The sequence below is a fragment of the Aedes aegypti genome, chromosome 3 (genome assembly GCF_002204515.2).
Source record: "Aedes aegypti strain LVP_AGWG chromosome 3, AaegL5.0 Primary Assembly, whole genome shotgun sequence".
Lineage (NCBI taxonomy): Eukaryota > Metazoa > Arthropoda > Insecta > Diptera > Culicidae > Aedes > Aedes aegypti.
In genome coordinates, this window is record NC_035109.1 from 307,791,527 (window position 1) to 307,813,646 (window position 22,120).

The 22,120-nt window shown below is 37.2% G+C and overlaps 2 protein-coding genes and 1 pseudogene across 11 annotated transcripts in view; all 3 read left to right on the top strand.

Annotated features, from left to right (window-relative positions):
- LOC5575687 (beta-arrestin-1) overlaps window positions 1-22,120 on the top strand; it is a 281,251-nt gene that overhangs the window by 118,065 nt on the left and 141,066 nt on the right. The gene's annotated exons all lie outside the window — the stretch shown is intronic.
- Window positions 3,123-4,541, top strand: LOC23687940 (annotated as a pseudogene).
- LOC5573025 (trypsin 5G1-like) lies at window positions 12,840-13,778 on the top strand. The gene has a single exon (XM_001660623.2). It carries the CDS (start codon window positions 12,883-12,885, stop codon window positions 13,681-13,683), a length of 801 nt encoding a protein of 266 aa, XP_001660673.2. The 5' UTR covers window positions 12,840-12,882; the 3' UTR covers window positions 13,684-13,778.

A 22,120-nucleotide genomic window follows, 5' to 3' on the forward strand; every position in this document is an offset into this window, starting at 1 on the left:
AGAGCACTTTGCATCAGGTCGAATAGGGTGCCTATGCACATACCAACTATCAGAGCTAGATAGTCGTCGGCAAATCCATAAGTTGGAAAACCGCAATTATTGAGTTGCCTCAATAGCGTATCTGCTACGAGATTCCACAAAAGTGGTGACAAGACTCCCCCTTGGGGGCATCCGCAAACACTCAATTTTCGAATCGCTGCTTGACGCAATGTCGAGAAGAGATGTCGGTTTTTGAGCATTTGATGAATCCAATTGGTAATCATTGTAGGTAGCCCATGGTTTCGTGCGGCTTCCAATATGGCATCGAAAGACACGTTATCAAAGGCACCCTCAATATCCAAGAAAACACCCAAGCACGATTGCTTCTGAGCGAATGCTTTCTCGATATCGTATACAACTTTGTGTAAAAGAGTCACAGTGGACTTTCCAGATTGGTAAGCATGTTGATTCACATGAAGAGGCATGTTTGCCAAATAAACATCACGGATGTGATGATCGATAATCCGTTCCAGACATTTCACTGGACTGATTGGTCTAAAACTCTTCGCTTCCTCATACGACGCACGTCCTCCTTTTGGGATAAACTTTACAGTAATATCACGCCAGGATTTGGGAATGTACCCGGTAGCAAAACTGCTTACAAGTAGCTTTTTCAAAACATGTTTGATAAACTCAAATCCCTTTTGGAGCAGAACAGGATAAATCCCATCCGCTCCTGGAGATTTGAAAGGAGCAAAACTATTAAGTGCCCATTGAATCGATTCAGTAGTTACGATACTGCGAGCCGAGGCCAGAGACTCGTAACTACATGAAAAGACATTTGGTTCATCCGTAGATGCTATGTCCACACATCCGGGGAAGTGTGTATTGAATAAACATTCTAAAACTTCTTCATCGGAAGAAGTAAAGTCACCATTAGGTAAGCGAATTTCGTTCACTTGGAAATCCTTAGATTTTGCAAGAATTTTGTTCAACCGACTGACTTCACTCAAACTGGAAACATTTGTACAAAGGTTTTTCCAGCCGGATCGTTCAGCAGAACGAAGAGCCTTCTTGTAAGCCTTGCGAGTTGACTTGAACGACTCTGATCCAGCTGAACGGCGTCTGTTCCAACTCCTTCTACATTGTTTCCTGAGTCTAGTCAGATCGGAATTCCACCATGGGGTCCCTCTTGTAGTCTTTACAGACCGCAGAGGACATGCTTCTTCAAAAGCTTCCATAATGTAGGATGTTGTAGTATCAACGGCATCATCCAGATCACTTGGATTTTCAATGGACGGAGAATATCCATGAAATTTGGTCGCAACCAATTCAATGTAGAGTTCCCAGTTTGTTGACCGGGGATTCCTAAAACGCAAAGTCTGCGCAGTTACATTTGAATGTTCAAAGAAGATGTAGCGATGATCAGATAATGATTCCTCATCTGATACATGCCAATTGGTTAACTCGTGACTGATTCTATTCGAGCAGAGCGTTATGTCTAACACTTCTTCTCTATTAGAAACCATGAAGGTTGGGCGATTGCCTATGTTAAGTAATCCAAGGTCTGTACTACTTAAGTATTCCATCAGACTGGAGCCTCTCAAATTGATATCCGAGCTGCCCCAGATGATGTGATGAGCATTGGCATCACTGCCCACAATCAGCGGAAGGCCTTTTGTTACGCAGTGTACGACAACTCGTTCGAAGTCATCCGTTGGGGATGGTTCATCATGTGGTAAATATACCGAACAATAGACGTATTTCCTGTTGAGGTCACCAACAGAAACATCGATTGTGACAGCACATACATCTCTGGTAGTTAACTCAGAAATGAGTGTAGCAACGATTGCTTTATTAACGAGCACGCATGCGCGGGGCATGGATCGCGAGTTTGCCATTTCAAGCTTGCTAAAAGTAGCAAAAACTGGGTCCACAAGGTTACCTAGATAGAAGTTCCCTCTACGAAAGTAGGGTTCTTGAACTAGCGCCACTTGGGCTGCACCATTTTGCATGAGTCTGCAAAGATTGATCGTTGCTGTTCTTTTATGCTGAAGATTGATCTGAGCTAACCTAACCGTAGCCACTACCCAAACTAGGCAGGATTAAGCTTTTTGCAATCTCAGCACGAAAAAGACCAGCAACGAAAAAACCAGATCGGTATCTATTTAAAGTCGCCAAAGGCGAAAGAGCACAGAATACACTGTGTAAAACGCATGATGCGAATCCATATAGGTGATAATTTAAATTAAATGTCAACATATTCATAATCCCACCCTTATTAAGCCTCAAGATAGAGACTGAAGAAGGGCAGCCGATTATCTCGGAGAAACACAAGGTCACCTGCACCATTGCTCCGGGTAGCACAGGAAGGACTCAATACTGTGGAGGGCGCCCTGGTACCCCACAGGCTCCGTTTGCGGTTAGGTTTTATTTAGACCCCCCTAACCATTCATTCTTAGGCACGGTACGCATCACACCATAAATTAGGGGTCACCTGTGAGGTGGACTTTTACCACCGGAACAGGCAGTCCGTAGTGTTAATTCTTAGCCAGTTGAAACAACCGCTACCGACACTATCTAGGCTATCTAGGCTGCTCGGGAAAAGGAGGTTAATATTGATGATTAACTCCTGACGTGCCCAAGCAGCCACCAATTGAAGTTGAAGTTGATGACATCAGAAATTATAATCAATATGAAAAAAATATGTATGAATGATTTCAAAAGTTTTTTTTGTGATTTGGAAGGAAACCTTGATTTTCCTAATGAAGTTCAAGATCTCCTGCTTCAATCCTCCAGATTCGGAACAACTGACCACGATTGTCGACACTCTTTGCTTCCTCACTTGAAACGAAGATCCTGAGCTAAAGGCTGCTTCGATTTGATGTTCAAATAATTTGTCCAAAGCATCGTACTAATTGCTCATTCCGATTCAATTATCAACATTAACCAACACCTTTGGAAGAGAGCGCGCATTCCGGAGGAACGTCCTTTCCCTACGCTTTCTTTCTTTCATCATTATAGCACGCCTTTTCTTACGCCTGATACATAGGCAGTCTGCTAACCAAACAAGAAGCCTCTCTGTCATAATGTTACCACCCCTACATCTTCCCGTATGAACTGGCGTAGATGCAGGGGTATATTCGGTCTACTGTGGATCAGTTTTAAATGCATCATCAATTAATGTATCTCATTGGTCTGCATTCTGATGTGACAGGCGCCATTGTTGCCTACAAATAGAAGATCACCAGTACTTATACTACTATGATTCGCATCGCTCTCCTGTTCATAGGAACTTGCTTCATTTGCACCCTAGGAGCTTCTACCGATGGTTTGCACCCTTTACGACCATGGTGGAACGCTCTGCGCTCCAGTGGTCGCGTAGTTGGAGGCTTTGAAGTACCCGTTGAGCAAGTTCCCTTCCAAGTGTCGCTGAGCTCGGATAATTTCAACCACATCTGTGGGGGATCGCTGCTTTCCGAACGCTGGCTGATGACTACTGGACATTGCGCCCATCCTGATAACACACATCTACGAGTATGAGTTGGTTCTAGTCTTCATGTCAATCGCCATCCGATGTACAACGCAGCTACCGTCGACTACGATTTTGCGCTACTGGAGTTGGAAGAGACGATAGTATTCTCCGAGAGCTGCGCTCCGGTTGAGTTGCCTCAGCAAGACGCTCCGATCAACGAAAGAACTTGCCTGCAGGTTTCAGGCTGGGGTAGTACTCAGAATCCAGCTGAATCAAATGATGTTCTTCGGGCTGCCTACGTTCCGGCAGTGTCACAAGAGGAATGCAGCGAGGTTTATGTGATATATGTAGGAGTTACCGATCGAATGGTTTGCGCTGGATTCAAGGAAGGCGGTAAAGACGCATGTCAGGGAGATTCCGGTGGTCCACTTGTCGATGGCAACACTCTGGTCGGAGTGGTATCCTGGGGTAAGGGATGTGCTGAAGCTGGATATCCTGGAGTGTATGCTCGTGTTGCGGCTGTTCGAGATTGGGTGTCCGAAGTGAGTGGACTGTGACGAGACTAAATAACGTAAATTCGATTCGCAAGTGTATTTATTTTATATATATTTTTTGTTCAAAATATAAATAGTTTTTTCAACTAATATTACTGTACTAAATTGTCCATCACTAGAATTTATCTATTCTAACGTTTGAGAAAATCAATTCTAATAAACCCTATAATACTTATACTTCATTTTCCCTATTGACCTTGTTGCGACCATTCTTGAAACGGTGGTTCTGTTTACGACCAATATTTATATCAATGTATTGCATAATCAATATTAAAATACGCCGAGTCTCGTTTCATTTCGTCAAGATCATGCTGAGGGTCGTGAGTTCGAATCCCGCCAGTCGAAGATCTTGTGGGTTGGGAATTATCTCGACTTCTGAAGATATAGAGTACTTTCGGGCTTGATAAAACAAGTTTATTGAGCTGTTATACCATGCAGGGTTAATGCAATAGAAGGTGAGAAATTTACAACTCTTATACCGTTTTGTCTCAAATGCCGACCAGACTCATATTCCGTACACTCGGTTTTTGTATGGCGATTTGGTTGGAATGTTTCGCTGAAATATGTCACCAAATAACAAGAAAATGGTACTCAATTGCAATACAATTTTTATATTTCCAATAATAATTAATTCTGCGGGAGAAGTGATGATTTGATAGCTCAGATAAATTTATTTGCGACATTATTCATTAGAATACGATTTATTCGTGCTGTTCGGAATTTGAATCAAGGTGTTCGTAATATGAGACAGAATGAGCAGTGTTCGGCATTTGAATCAAAATATTGTTCCACACTTTTACCTAAAAACAATCCTAAAACAAACTTAATCAACATTATTATCGGTACACCCAACAGCTAACAGTTAGACTTTGCGGAGAAATTGAAATTTTATACAAATAAAAGTCAATTTATGCCAATCAGATGCGTTTTCCTTAAAAATGAACTATAAAAAAGCATAACTTGGCCAGTTATGAATCGATTTTGGATCTTTTGGTCTCAAACAAACCGCATACTCATCCATATGTTCCAGAAGAAATAGGATTGGCCTCTTGGTTCTGGATTTATTTCGGATTCAAATGGGGTATATTCGTTCCGGAAGTGATGGTTCACGTTAATTTTTTCAAGCTTAGCGGTAAGAAAATTATTCATTGTGTACTTTCTATACTTCTGGCAGCTTTTCAGGTCAAATAATATTGTTTCTCATTGATCCTGGCCTTTTCGTATACCCAGTCACCTGGCACCGGTTCCAGAAAGTACTCAAAGAAGACATTTTCTGAAAGTTACAGAATAGTGCGCCGGCTCAAAATTTATGATTTTTTATCCTGGCAGGTGCTGGCAACATCCGGATATCCCAGAATCGGTTCCGATAGGGCCTCAGAGGGCCACTTTTGTAATCCTGTTCACTCATATCGTGCGATGGCTCAAAATTCATGATTTTTTATTCCGAACATCATAGCTATACTGCCATGGACCAATTTGAGGTTCTGGTCACATCCAGATACCCCGGAATCGGTTCCGGTAGGGCCTCAAAGAGACACTCTTGTAATTCTCGCACGATATGAGTCGTGCGACGGCTCAAAATTAATGATTTTTTATTCTGAGCATCATGCCGTGAACCAAAATGAGCTATAATGCCGTGAACCAAAATGAGGTTCTAGTCACAGCTGGATACCCCGGAATCTTTTCCGATAGGGCCTCAGAAGGACACTTTTGTTATCCTGTTCACTCATGTCGTGCGTTGGCTCAGAATTCATGATTTTTTAACTTGAACATCATAGCTATAATTCCATGGACCTAGCTATAACTATAGGACCAATATAGGGTTTTGGCCACATCCGGATAATATTTATGGAAGGTTATAATGAGGATCCTGCTAGGATCTTAAGTTTAGTAATTATTAGGGATGTTAAGTTTAGTAATTATTTATATACTTTGAATATTATTGCTGGGAATAAATCTAGCATAGTTATAACAAATTGTGGAAAAAATAAAATTATTTTCTTATTGCAATCCGTAGAAAAGTTCAAGTAAAAATATGTTGGTGAATTTTTATAGGTAAACCGCCTGAGATGATTTTCCTTCTGGCTCAAAGCATTCTTTGTAACATTCTTTCAGAAATACTTTTATTTCTCCTTCGACTTTTCATTATTTGATTGCCAGAAATGCCTCATCGACTTATATGGATCCAAAGCTATTTCAGTGGATTCGATAAAGATGGTTTCCGTAGTGAAACCTCCATGAGTCGATATCGACTCACGAAATGAAACGAAAACCAAAATATCTTGGTTACTATGATGGAACTACTTTCCAAAGGATTTCTGTTGTTCATGAATCGATGTTTCCATGAGACGATGGTCTCTTCAATATCGACTTATGGAGATTTCATTGTATATCAAGTCACGATAAAAGATGTATCGTAATTGCACCTTGAAAATACTTCTTATTGCTTTGGTTTAATACTTTTGTTGGTAATACTTTTGCTTCTGGTATAATACTTTGGTTCGATAAGATGGTTATTTTGGATTTGTTAGCTAAATTGAAGATACTTTTCAAAACATCAATTTAGTCCAAACATAGTGTACATTTTTTGAGCCGTCGCGCGAAATAGTTAAATTGAATTCCAGAAATGCCCATACCAGATCCTACCGGAATCGTTCTATGAATCATATGTGTCCGAAATCATATAAATCTTAATCAGAATTTCAAACCGTTTCCGATATATTTGGATGTGGTATAACTCATTTGAGCTTGAGCTTGAGCTTGAGCTTGATTGGCCGCCCGTGGATGCACTCCAGTATCGCCAGATCAGCTGCACTTACACAAGGAACCAACCGAATGACTGCTTGGGACTAACAGGCATCCTCAGTGTATAAGTGCTGGAGATCTTCTATTTTTAGGCAACAATGGCACCTGCCACGTCAGAATGCAGACCAATGAGGGGAAGGGGGAGGAATTGATGATGCATTGAACTGACTCCCACGTAGACCGTATATTCCACTGCATCCACGTCAGTTCATGCGGGAGTGTATGGATTGGGGGAAAGGCATGGCAGAGAGGTTTGCTTTTGTGGTTAGCAGACTGCCTATGTATCAGGCGTAAGAAAGGCGTGCGCGTGGAAGTAGGAAGCGTTAGGGAAACGGTTTCTTGTCCGTCTCTGGTTCTAGCGTTTGCTATGAACGAATAGTTTGAATGGGATATATTTAGAATGGAAGATGAAAGCAAGTGAGAGATATACAACTACAAAGTACGAGGAAAGGGACGGGATTGAACCCATGACCTTCTGCATATGAAGCAGAAGCGGTAGCCATCAGACCACCAACCCCGTCGATGTGGTATAACTCATTTGAATCCAGAATAACTCCGGAACCAAGGGCCAATCCTATTTCTTCTGGAACGTAATCTTGAAGAGTATGCGGTTTGTTTGAGACCAAAAGATCCAAAATCGATTCATAACTGGCCAAGTTATGATGTTTTATATTCAGAGGCGTTGCGTCCACATGTGCACTGCACAGGTGGCAACTCGTTCATCATAACAACCTACAATATGTACTATTATTGAAGTACGATTCTATAATTCTCTCACTAAAAATTAGCCTATTTCAATTATCTTTATCATTGATAGCTTGCAACACAATTTTCACCTATCAAAATATTTGTTGTTATATTTTTGCTATTCAAATTAAATGCAAAAGCTGTTTGCTGCGGCGCAAGATGTGTGCCCTTATTTTCCCTACGCGCTCAGCGCGATGCATGCTACGCAACACTTTGTTCCACGCTACACATAGTGGTTTCTGCACTCGTGTTGCACACGTTACATGTCACCAACACTATTCAAAAAGTGCTGGTGGAAAATATAAACAAAGATCAGCTGTTCCCAGCAAAATTAAACGGCAGTATTTTCAACCAGAGTCTATGAATGGAGAGTCGCGCGAAGAGTGAAACCAAATCTACCTATCGAACTGTCAAACCGTCTACCTATCGAGCAGACCAGCAAAACAGATAGGGGCTATTTTCGAAGACGAAGAAGAACAACCATTCAAAGAAGCCTCTTCGCGCAACTCTCCATTCATAGACTCTGTTTTCAACCAGAAAATTTGCGCACGTGTTCGTGACACTGCTCGGCGAGAGCTCAATGGACCAATGCACGAGTTCATCATTTGACGTTTGAGCGGTGCCGTGTTATTTACGTGACCATGGCAACTAGTGAATTTGGCACCGCTCAAACGTCAGATTAGTGAACTCGTGCATCGGTCCATGGACCGATGCACGAGTTCACTAATTTGATGTTTGAGCGGTGCCGAATTCACTGGTTGCCATGGTCACATAAATAACACGGCACCGCTAAAACGTCAAATAGTGAACTCGTGCATAGGTCCATTGCTGCTGTGACGATGAAACCCAACGTGTGCACTCTCATCGGGAGATGCGTTGCCTTTTGTCGTACACACAATTCTGTATACATATGTGGTAGAATGTTTTTTGAACTACAAACGCCAGTGTGTAAGTAGCCAAAGCGTCAACTCTGGCCGGTGCACAGTCTTGCCTTGCCACATGAATCTGTGCGAGCGTGGGGATACAAGAGACAAATCAATCCACGAGAGAGATCCATTTTGCTTGCTCTCTTTTGGCCTTCGCGCTTTCAGCATCACCACGCTTGTGGTGTGGAGCACTGGCGTGATTTTTCAAACGGCTGACGGTAAGAAGTTTCTGTAAGTTTGACACTCAGTGCTCGCGCTGTTTTTTTACAATACTGGTTAAGAACCTCGCTTCCAGCATACAGTATTAGCGCGGTGGTACTTGTGATGGTCAATCAGAAGACAACCAGAAAATTGATTCAAAAGCGGTCATGCCCTCCGTACCGTCATCGTCAGCATTTTAACGCTTGTGGTGTGGTTTAAAAGCGAGCATTTTTCTTGATGCATGCACCAAGTACACGAAGCGACCGATCTTGTATTAATACTATGCAAAAATATGTGGGCTATGATCACTAACTCTATATTGCAATATTAGTTAGCATCCAATGCTTTATAAATCGAAACTGATGACCCGCATAATTTGAATTATTTTCAAATGCAATTTTACAATTTCCCATAATGATGACTAATCGTTAAAATTGAAAAAATGAAAAAATAAAACTAAGTAACCCGATTAGCATCTGCAATCATAAATGTTTTTAATCAACTGAAAGACTAGAAGAAAATTATATTTGAAAATGAAGGTTAGTAAAGATTGTTTATACATTTTATTACCTTAGAAAAAAAATGGGTTGAATCCAATGTGTACCTAATAATGAAAAATATAAAATGACACTAATGTTGTTTTCGTTTTTAGGAATTGGGTTGGTTATTAACACATAAATAAAGCAACGTTAAACAAATTGTAGTTCGGTCGAACTGGAATCGGGTTGGAGTTGAAACTGTGGCTCAGAACGGGTTGCGCCAGTTCCAACCTAGGTTCAAAAACGAATTCGACATAAATTAGAAGTGCACAGGTTGATAATTAGACCACGCGACGCCTCTGTTTATATTTCATTTTTAAGGAAAAGTTAGATGTTGGGGGTTTGAGAATTATTTATAAAATCTACTCATAAAGAGTTTGAAAGCTTGATAACTCGAAAATGTTACACACATTGAGAAATGACTTTCAAACAAGAGTGATTCAAGCTTTTGTCAAATTCCAATCATTTAAGTACCAAAATTAAAATAGTTTTTGAATGCTTACAACAAAGTTTGAATTAAATCCAATGGTTTCGATAAAACATTTATCAGTGTGTGAATTCAAGGAGTGAACCAGAAGGGATTTCGATAAATCACTGGGGACATTTTCGAAAAAATAAATATCCCTGCAAATATTAATGCAGTTCTTAGTTGTACTGCTTAAAGGATTACTGATATGATTAGATATTTTATTATATCACAATATGCTCAGGAAAATCCCAGAGAAATTGTATGCGACACTTTTAGGAGAATTCTAGGAGTAATTTCTGAAGTTATTCTTCAAGACGTTCTCGATGTTTTTGTTTTGGAATCACGTCGAGATATATTACCGAAGGTGCTCCTTGAAGAAGCTCCGGGATTATCTGTGGTAGAATTAATAGTCACATTTTCAAAAACATCATTGAAATATTCACGACAAATTTGAATATTGCTTAGAAAAGTGTTTTTTTTTTTTTTTTTTGGGACGGACTTGGTGGTGACTTCCTTTGGAAGGGAAGTAAAAGCCGTTGGTCCCGAGATGACCTAGCCCAGGGTTAAAAATCTCGTTAATAGAGATAAAAAAAAATTTTTTTTTTGATGATATGAATTTTCCAATATGAATTTTCCAACATTAGAATTATTGCAGTTTTGAAATTAACTCATGAAATTAAATTCAGTCGTGCTTGGTGAATTATTCTATGAGCGATTTTTAGCACTAAAGTAACAAATGACAAAAAAAATATAGCGAGTCAATTTCCGCAAGTCAGTTTGAAGCAAATGAACTTGCTGCCCAGTGCATTGAAAGGCAAATAGGCAGCTATGATAGTATATTTACCAAGCGGTGTTTCAAAATTAACACCCAAAGTTTCAAAAACTTTGGCTTCAAATGATGAAAAAGGTTGATGTTTATGCGCCTATGAATTATGGAATCCACCACATGCTCCATCTAGTCGATCATTACGATAAACAAAAAAAGTTTGGATTCGGGTTTCAAAAAAGTTTCAGTATAATTGCTTTATGTATGTAAAGTTTAAGTAAACTCAAGCATTCCAATTCAAAATATTTTAAAAAATATTTGGATCCATTAGAGAAACGTAATCCAATAACAATTTGATTAGTAAATTTTACACACACTTGGACTGCTTCAGCCATTGCAATGCAATGCAATGCATTGTGGTGGTTGTGAACATTGTATCAATCATTTGGTTCAATTGTTCAGTTAGAAAATCAAAATAAAAGGAAGACATATTACTAGAAGTAGGTAATTTTTTTCATGATTTTCCGTTTGGATTGTCGATTGATGAACAATCGAAATAATAGTTGCCCGGGGCAGGTATATTTTCATTTGATTTGAAACAGTTAAAAAAATCATTCGCATAGTAGTTATCACAGGTATTTCCATTCCAATTGAAAAGATTCGACCGGTTACCAGACGAAAGAAAATTGGTTTGTGAACATGCATGATTATAATTTACCTGATGAATATGATTATTAAGCAAGCGATCGTTAACTGAAAAAATGAGAATTGTTTGAGATTCTGCCTGGAGAATTCCGGCTACGAAAAGCGTTGCCGGTCATCTGCCTGGTACGATCCTCAACGATTCGTTTGTGTGAGGGTCAATCCCAAAATTTAGATTTCCATATGGTTGCCCCGTGAAATTTAATCTTTAAGCCCTTTTCTCATCAACGATCGATGGATGCTCAACTCGACCGTCTTCATACATGCTCCATATGCTTCTTGACACATGGAAATGATCGCTTTTAGTGAATACCAGACAATCCCCTTCGCTATCATCACAATCCTTGGAATCGCTGAGGGCGTCGATAAGTAGGTGTCATATAATCATTTCTTGTTACGATGGTGTCATATCATTGTTATCTACTCCTCGTAACAGAGAAGATGGGCGTGGCCGGTATTGGGAGTTGTCATGCTTCCTTATTGCTGATGTATGATTGGATAGCTTTCCAAACAGTTTTGCATTTTTAGGGTGATTGTGGGCATATGGACACATTTAGCAAATGCTTATTTTAAGACCATAAAATGTCAATACTTTTCAGTTAGCCTCAACTGGTTTCCAAGTTTGTAACTAGTAAGGCGACGTGCTGCATTCAATAAAGGACACATCATATCAAACGGAAAAAATGAGCTAGAAACATGAATCGATAACAAGGCTGATAAAAAGGTATCGCTGCAAAATGAACACGTTTTGATATGTAAAAGGGTTCTCCCTTAGTCACATTGGTAAGAAAAAAACTTTTCTAGGTTAGTTACTTAGCTCAAGAATTATATTCTTCAACCGCCTTGCTTTGAACCATTGAAGTTGCGAAAAAACATTAACTTTCATACCGTCAAACAGATTATATGCAATACAAATCTAATGCAGTGTATAAAATTTTGATGGGATATGCATATCAGAGAATACGGGATCCATTTCGCCCCGTATGTCCATTATAACCCCAATCACCCTAATTACAGTGAAAGTTAGAAAGTGAAAGCTCTTAGTATGAAATCTAAGAAATACTAGGTTGATACGTAACGCAATAGGAAGGATAAATTATTCATGTCATATTTTATCGACAATCGAAACATTTTTTTTTGTATTTACTAAAAAATTATAGCACTACTACACTTAAATGAACGTATCTGAAAGTGTTTTCTAATAAGGAGAGAGCTTGAAGTGAATCCTGCAAGCCAACAGTTATGATAAGTATTTTTAGATTCAATTACCAAAATTAAGTTTAACGTTCTAGTATATTAAAATGAATGGCAATCTCTTAAATTTTTGAGATATTGGCGAATAATGCTATGTTTACTTTAAATTGATTCCTAGGTATAATCGAATGGGTTTCTAAAAGAGTCGAAAGTAATTCATTTTTAGTTTGAACTCTATTTTGTGTCTCTAAAAATGAAACGTGTTAGAGTTGTGATAGAACCTTACATTTTCTTTAAACCTTAGGTCTAATAAAAAATTTGTATCAGGTCTTGTTCTGGGTGTATTTATCCCCACTGTGTTTGAGCCCTTTTAATCTTCAGTTTAATAACTGTCTCGACCAGTTTTTCCAGCTTAGTTTGTTATCAGTAATATCCCAGTTAATCTGTGGCACTTGAAATTTTCCACTATATAAACCCAACCACTGTTCCATTCAATCCGTAGTTCAAACAGGTTCGCAATCAACAATGGTTCGCATCATTCTTATTCTCACAGCAACTTTCTTCGCCTGCGCCTTGGGTGCTTCAACCGGTGGTTTGCACCCTTTGCGACCATGGTGGAACGCTCTGCGCTCCAGTGGCCGCATTGTTGGTGGCTTTGAAGTGCCCGTTGAGGAAGTTCCCTTCCAAGTGTCGTTGAGCCGGGTTGGATCTTCCCACTTCTGCGGAGGATCGCTACTTTCCGAACGCTGGGTGATGACTGCTGGCCACTGTGCGGCTTCTGGCCAACCAAATCTTCAGGTGCGAATCGGTTCTAGCCTCCATGCTTCCGGTGGTCAACTGTTTAAGGTTAAGGAGGTCACCCGCCATCCGAAATACGATGATGCTGCCATCGACTACGATTTTGCGCTGCTGGAGCTGGAAGAGACTGTAACGTTCTCCGATAGCTGCGCTCCGGTTAAGTTGCCTCAGAAGGACGCTCCGGTCAACGAAGGAACTTGCCTGCAGGTTTCAGGCTGGGGTTATACTCAGAACCCAGCTGAATCGAGTGAAGTTCTCCGGGCTGCCTACGTTCCGGCAGTATCGCAAGAGGAATGCCACAAGGCTTACTTGAGCTTTGGAGGAGTTACCGATCGGATGGTCTGCGCTGGATTCAAGGAAGGTGGCAAGGACTCTTGCCAGGGTGATTCTGGTGGCCCTCTTGTTCATGACAACACTCTGGTCGGAGTGGTATCCTGGGGTTATGGCTGTGCTGAAGCTGGGTATCCGGGAGTGTATGCTCGAGTGGCGTCCGTTCGTGATTGGGTGCAGGAGGTCAGTGGATTGTAAGAAGACATTGTTAATGAACTGCATAACGATAATGAAATGATTTAAAATAATAAATTGTATTAACGCAAATATAGACCAATAATTTTATTACTGAACTATTCTGTGAACAATATTGTGTTTGGAAAACATATAGCACCTATTCAATTTACCGATCAACCCTCATCATACATTCATACATTCATTGGTACATTATTGTGATTACAGCAAAGCCTCTTCTACAGTTCCCTCGCAGATACCTTACTCCATGCTAAGTTGCGTCCCACCAATGAGCTAGGTTCTCCGTAGAGCTCGCGAGCTAGTGATTCATTCTTTGTCCCACACATCGTGCTTCTTCTTCTTGGCCATTGGCGTAGCTAGGATTTTTTTCTGGAAGGGGCCTAGGGGGGGCCTGGAAAATTCTTGTTTTCAAAAGCATGTCGGTCGCAATAATCACGTGTTTTTTTAATTGTTGCTTTGTCTCATTTCGCGGCACATCAGTGATATTTGTAAATTTCATTCATTCTTTCAGTAATCCAATCAAAAATCCTTCAAGTAGGGGGAGATCCCCCAGTACCGGACAGCACCCAATACCGGACAAAGTCGAAAAATTGAGAAATCGTGATCCAATCAAGATGATGTATTGGTAGAAAAGGAAGCTATTATGGATACTAATGTTCGTGTAGAATAACACATCCTTGAAATATGCATGTCTTTTTATAAAAATATAAAAGTTTGAAAATCTTAAAAAAATTGACGTATCGCCTTAATTTTGAGCCTATTTAGTAATTATTTTGAATATGAAAAAATACTTTAGATCACGCAAGCATGTTCGAACATAATCCTAATTTGATAGTATGAATGTATTTTGTACCATAATTGAACTAAATATGGACAAATTACGATTTTGGTTAAGCACCTCCTGTCCCCCAGTTTCGGACAGCTTGATTTGTTATATGATATCTTTGTAATTATTGGACCAGTGTCTCAAAATACATCCATTTTTAATGGATTCCGTCGATCATGGTATCAAACATGCGATAAAATTAAGAAGAATGAATATTCATAACAACATCGTAATATGTGATATTTTCCATCATATATGAAAGAGGTTTTTGATGGACATCTTGCGAACTAAGAAAAACTAAAATTGTTCTTGTAAATGTTGCATTTATATACTATTCCCATAGTAAACACACTCAATGATGTTAAAATTTACAGAATTCCAGGCATTTTCAGATCGTTTCCGGTATTGGGTGCCACCTTTCAATATCGATCATTTTGGTACTAAAATACATCATTAAAATGCAATGTCAAAATTCATATTTATATTTTCAAATTTATTTTTGTACACTATGAAAATGATAATATTTATCATAAATGGGTAACACGAGCAAATAAAACCAACATTTTTCAAATTATGAATTTAGTGGCTTAAGTGTCCGGTACTGGGGGATCTCCCCCTATTCATGCAAAAAAAAAACTCACAAGGAATGTTCTTCATGATTCTTTCACGAACTTTTCCGGTATTCAATTATCTGATTTGATCAGATTCCTTTGAAAATTCCTGCGGGAATTTGAATTATTTTCGTACTTTTATGTGCCTTCTCCAAGAACTCCTTTACTAATTTTTACTGAGTTCGTCCTGGGATTCTCACGGAAAATCATTCCCAGATTTTTTGATCTCACTATAATTTTGAAAAAGTCAGATAATGCATTAAAAATTGTTTTAATCATTACTCCTGGAAGGACCTCTTCGTACATACTAAATATTCATTCCAGTTGTCAATTTAAAGTATGCTCCGCTTGTTCATTAATAATTTGAACTTTCAGGAACTACTAAGAATTTCTACAAAAAATATTACAAACAAATCTAGGAGTGTCACCAAAAATGTCTTCAAGATCACCAAGCAAGGATTCATTCAACGAATTCTTCAGAGAGTTCGCCAACAGTTTTTCCAACTGTGCTCTTAATGTTCTTCTTAGAGTTTCTCTACAGTATTGTTCGAAAATATGGCAGCAAAAATTATCCGAAATTTCTGCATACAAATTGAATGATTCTTTCAGCTGTTACTCTAAGAATTCTTCGTAATATTTCACAAGAATTTCATGAGCAATCAAAAAGAATCCAATTGGAAAAAATAATATTCAGGATTTCTCAGAGAAGTTCTCCACAGATAATTATTTCTTAGATTTTTTTTTAAATCAAGAAGCAACATCCCGCATCCCTAAAAACCCTCGATTTTTTTCAGAAATGCCTAACAAAGACATGTTTAAGGAATTTTAATATTCCTTTAAAGTTCCTAAAAAAATACGTTCAACAATTGATTCAAAATCTCTTCCGCGAAAATACTCTTATATTTTCCGAGTAATTTGTTCATGAATTTCTTAGAGAATTATGTTATTGTTTTTCTAAGATCGTTTAAAAAAAAACTACCAGAGATCTAAGTATTTTGCCGAAAATTTTCTTTCGATTTTTTTGGGAAGTTTTTAAACTCTTTAATGAATGTTCGAATCCTCTGAGCAGAATCTCAAATAGAGAAACTTTAAAGTAGATGGAGTACCGTGTACCTTTTAATTCCGCTCCTAAGTTTTTAAAGAAATTGTTCATAAAATTTACTAAGATTTTGCAATATATTCTTGAACTTCTCAAAAAATGTTTATTCATTCAAGAAGTTCCATCAAGTATTCTTTCAGTTCTAGAAATAACTGTCATTTTTTCCGAATGGTTATCTTATGATTCTTCCATAAATAACGTTATAAAATTATCCACTCCACATTATTTGGTTCAAAAACTACTCCAGGAATAGCTAAATATTTTTAGGGATTACTTTCAGGGATTGCGAATCACTCCATATCGGATTTCTAGAGAAACACATACAGAAAAGATTTGAAAGAAGTTTGTTGGTAATTTTTTGAATAATTGTAGCTTTAAATAGACAGTTTTGTCTCAAATTTCGAACACTGCTGTTCGAAATTTGAATCAAGGTGTTCGGAATATAAGACAGAACAAACACAGTTTTCGGCATTTGAATCAAATGTTTAAAAGAACAATTTTAACAGTAAACCGAACAACTCTCTGTTAGACTATGCGTAGAAATCTAAATTTTCGCAAATATCACCTAATGTATGTCTATCAGCATTTGAAGTCACTGTTGGCCTTAAGTATTCGGAATATGAGTCAAAACGGTAATTCAGAAAAATTTACTAAATTCTTATCGTAAAATTTAATTTCTAAAACTTGTTGGCAATGTACCTCACAAAAAAGCTTAAGTATTTCTTGTAGGATTTACTAGAACAAATTTTGTTCTGTTTAGTTGGTCAAACGGATGGATTTTTTACTGAAAGTATTTGTAACTAATATCTTAGATAATATATTGTATGAACTCCGAAACTTCATTATACTATGATAAAACATATTGATGTAGAACCAATTTTTCCTACCTTTAAAAATCCAAACAAACTTTTTTGAATGGTCTATTATCGATTATTTTACAGTACTGTAGAAGTTTAATGCGAAAGCATTGCCTGTATGTTTTAAGAACATTACGGAATATGTATTGTGGTTAAATTCGTAATGTATGATTTTAATAAATTAAAATCTCAGGGGAAACTTTTGCACTACTTTGAAAATTTGTTGAGGAATTTCTGATGGACTTTTAGAAATCAGGAAACACACGTATAAGAATTCTGCCATTTTTCGAAACTCCTATAATTTTCCTATTTTTAAATCCAGGGAAACAACAAAATGTTGAAGCAGGTAGAATAATAGATGGGCAATGGTACAATGAATGATAAGTTATTATTTATAATCTTTTCTCAAGAGGTAAATTACAGGATAGTTAAAACTTCTTTAATGAATTTACAAATAAAACAAATCTATCAAGAAGCTCCATCAGAAACTTCTTTAGAAGTTATCCTTGTCATCTATCATTCCTTTACTTTTGGTTCTCTGGAATTCCGGGAATTTGAAGCGAAATTTCTAGAAAAAGAAAAACATAGAAGAATTTTTGACGCAATTTGTGATGTATTTTGGAAATATTTATTAAAGACTCTAAATGAACTTCTCGAAATTTGTAATAAAATTTTTGGAAGAATTATTTGAAGGAATTCACGGAAGAAATTATAGTAGACGTGAGCGTCATTTTATGGTAAATTCAAGAACATATTCCGGAATCAATTTGTTAATAAGAAGTAGACAGAATAAATTTATGTTCACCAGGAAGAATTCACTTTGAAAGTATGATCAAGGCCCACAATATTATTTGACTAATTTCCAAGAGTTTTGCAAAAGTTTTGAAGTCGCCCTTCAATATTCTATCTTTTCAATAATTTTTTTTTCGAGCTTTTTTCGAGTTGATTAATGTACGGATTTATTTAGTGAATTCTCATGAGGAAATTATCATCACTGGACAGTGAATATGCTGCTTTATGCTGAAACAGCATTATTTGGATTAAGGTACCGCGGGGCAAGTGGGTAAATGGGGTAAGTGAAAATAATGTGTATATTTTACTGAATATGTGAATTAACGTTTCAAAATTATGCGTAAACCGTTGACGCCATTCAGAACATTACGGTAGGTAAGAGATTCCTGAGATTTTTCAACCATTATTGCATAATAGAGTAAAAGATTGTTAACCTGTTAACTGGTACTCCGTAACAAGTTGGCGGCGTGCAATCTTATTTTAATATTTTCAGTAGAAAAAAGTTGCGGAAAAAAATATTCTGTACCGTCAAACGGGGCTTCTTTTGACATTATTTTCACATACCTCAACTTTGAGGATTTCTAGCTCAAAGAGTTATGGATAGATTTCAATAATTGTTGCATATATTTAAGTTGTATATGTATGTAACAAATGTGCAAAATATAAAGCAAATCCAGCAAGAAATAAAAAAAATGCTTAAATAGTGAAAAATATGTGTCCTTCAAAACAAAAAAGGGGCTACTTTGGACACTTTTAAAAAGCAATACGATTTGACAATAAAATCGTTATTTTCGCATAAAATTTCAACTGGTTCTATAGATTGTCGTCTATCATGATGTTCTTGGGCGTTTGTCGTTGATAAACATAACTAAGAACATTATAAAGCACGAAAACATACACGTACCAATATAACACTTTCCAGCAGAACATGCTATTCATAGTTTTTGATTTCCAGTTTGAAATTTCAAGTTTACTTACTGTTAAATGAAACTGTCAGCTACGAGTGCTTGATTGCTTAAGTGAATATAAACGAATGCTGTAACCAAGTACTACGACGATCTTTAAGGTCTGATTAACAATATTTACCATTCGTTCTGTTTTTTAATGATATATTAATGATATGTAGAAGGATCTCTCTAATTCCTGTAACTTAAAGTAATTTTTATTCGAAGTGAAATGCATGAAGTACAAGGATAATCCTTCGTAAACAATTTAAATTTAACTTTTGTTAAACGTTTGTTGGTTTTCAATAGTTTTGAGGTAGCGTAAGAGTAGTTAATGTTTAGCAGATGTAGGGTGGTATTGCTTTGTGTTGCGGACTTATGTAAAATATGACCGATTTGTTTTTTTTAAGGAATATGTCGTGAATGTACTATTTATACGTATTAAAATATATGTGTTTTATGGCTATTAACTTATCTGAATACTTGGGTTACTTTTTTTTGTGTTGTAAAATATACAAATCAACACTTTAAAATAAAATAAAAGTCGTGAAATTAAGACCTTTGATCAATTATTTGTATAAAACAATTGTTTTTAACACAAAATAATCACAAATTTCTATAGAACATGACGATTTGATAGTTTTGTGATGTTCCCAACAACTTTCCACGATATGTGAAAAATTCGAACAATGTTTATATACCAAATGTTTTGTGCCTTGTGAATATGTGTTCGGAATTCTTTGATATATTTTCTTGTTAATCCTGTTATTGTTGATGTTGTTCCAAAAATAAATTATGCCTGATTGTAGAGCATATATTGGTTAGTAAAAGTGCTGAAGACACAAAATGACTCAGATTAATATTTATGCTGCAAATAAATCTAAAACGTGAGTGTCCAAAGTAGCCCCCGGAATCAAAAGTAGCCCCGTTTGACGGTACCACTTCTGAGTTATCCCCTCTGACAGTTTTAAACTGCAATAAAAAAAGTTTTAGAATTAATTCGACATAGACCTAAAAATAACTAAATTGAAAAACCGTCAATTTTCCAATCACGTGGGGCAAGTGAAAAGTTTCTCATTAGAGATTGAATTTGTGCTTTCTCTCTAGGTAGCTATAAGTACACAAGGTTCGCAATTATCATAGAATAACAGAACGTGCTTATAATTCAAGAAACACTATACTAAAAGCGTTAAAAGCTATTATCATGGCCAAATCATGGAACTTCTCTAAAAATAAGGTTGCCAAATATTACGATATTAATATGTTTACTTCGGACAGCCGATTAAAAGGAAGACGTTGATTGGAAAGTTCCAATATAAGACAACGCACGGAAATCTCGTGGAATGTCTATGTAAAGCTAGTTCAAAACATAAAAATGGGGTATAGGTGTATCCACATAAAAAGTTTCTAAATACTTTATTGAAGGATTCCGTTTGATTTCTTTTGAAGAGTTATCCGACGTCATATCCGACTTTCTTAAAAACAAATAACAAGCGGTGAAAAATCTACAGAGAAGAAATCAAATTGCTGTCCCATGATGTAAAAACTAACATTGGCAATGTTGCAGTTATAATGTTGTCGAATCATTTCAACAAACATAACTGAACAGAAGAAAATTCAAGTAACAAGAATAACATTTTCTTTGTATACATGTTACTTATGTTATTGTTCATTGAGACGCCTTAACAAATGTTAAAGGTAATAGAAATCGTGAATGCAACTGTTAGTTTTTGGATTTATTGTTCAAAACGATAAACTTTTCACTTGCCCCACCTGTGGGGCAAGTGAAAAGTAAGGAGACTATTTTCAAAAACTTTTTCTGTACTTTTTTCTTCAATTTAACATAAAAATCAATTTCAGTATACTGCTTATATTTGGTGGGAGTCAAGCTAAAAAAATATACACGACCTCATATGTCTTAATTTAAGGTCTCCAGAATTTTAAGAATCCCAACTTTGCATAATCCATTACGCACTTGCCCCACGGTACCTTATTCAGAAAAAAAACGAATTTTGGGAATCAAATTTCCAGTATATTGACACTTCTTTGTACCACGGTATTTTTTGCAAGACGTCGAAAAGTCGCATATAACAAATATATTAAATATTTTTATCTTCATCAACGAGATTTGCAGCCCGAGGCTGGCTCATCTCGGTCGCATACAAACAAGTTCTATCAGTAACCATTCGATCGACAGTCGGATGGTTAAGCTTTCGGTTGTAGCGCGATTCACCAAAGCCAGAACCGCCACGCTGATGATCTGTGAGACAGGCTAGGTTTTCTCATAGTTGTACAACATAGAATAACGTTACTACTGAAAAGATTCTAATGTCAACAACAAGAGTCATGTACATAGATTCATAAGATTTTGCTTCATGTTAAATTGTTTTTTTTTTCATCTTTTATATTTTTTTGTCATCAAAATTTCTGGGGGGGCCTGGATGACTCTGGAGGGGCCAGGCCCCCTGGCCCCCCCTGTTCCTACGCCAATGTTCTTGGCATTAACGTCCTCAATGGGACAGAGCCTGCTTCTCAGCTTAGTGTTCCTATGAACACTTCCACAGTTATTATCTGAGAGCTTTCTTTGCCAATGTTGCCATAATCGCATTCGTAGGGGGGCTGGAAGCAAGAAGGACACCTTAAGATATATCGGTTCAAATCATGGTTGATTAGCACAATTTTTGAAGATTATTACAGTGTAGGGGCAAGCTCACCTCTTGTTCTAAATGATGTTATTGATGAATTCCAAAAATATAGTAAATACATGTTTATTTGAGATTGTTGAAAATGTCTCTTCTTATGAGGTTTTCCAACGAGGCATGGGGCAAGAGTGCCAGTTGTATGGGGCAAGAAGGCCACAAAGCAAAATGCAACAAATCCCCGCCTAAACTGTACATTATAGAGTAAGTGCAGATAATAGCTGAAAAATAAAAGTTGACATTATAGTACAACAGTAATTTTACTAAGTTGATTTAGTTTTCGTCCTATTTGACTGTCGGAATCTTTTTGAATGTCCAAGATGGCTTATTTTGATTTTTTATGGTAGGAAACATTGATTTAATGAAATATTAAACAAGAAAAATAAAATTTCATTTGATTTTATATGCGTAAATTGCGGTGTCTCTCTTGCCCCATAAGACATATTAGGGGTATTCACATAACAGCGTAAAGAGCTGCGTAAACCATGGTAAATTGGTTATCTGAAATAGTCCATGACATTGCGTAAACTGCCAGTAGATTATTTCAGAATGATCAAAACCAACAGCAATCCATGAGCGCTCTGGTGGTTTAACAAATGTCAACAGTTTGTT

Bases quoted from the DNA above. Each gene is read 5' to 3' on its own strand.
- LOC5573025 (XM_001660623.2), top strand. From the start codon at position 12,883: ATGGTTCGCATCATTCTTATTCTCACAGCAACTTTCTTCGCCTGCGCC.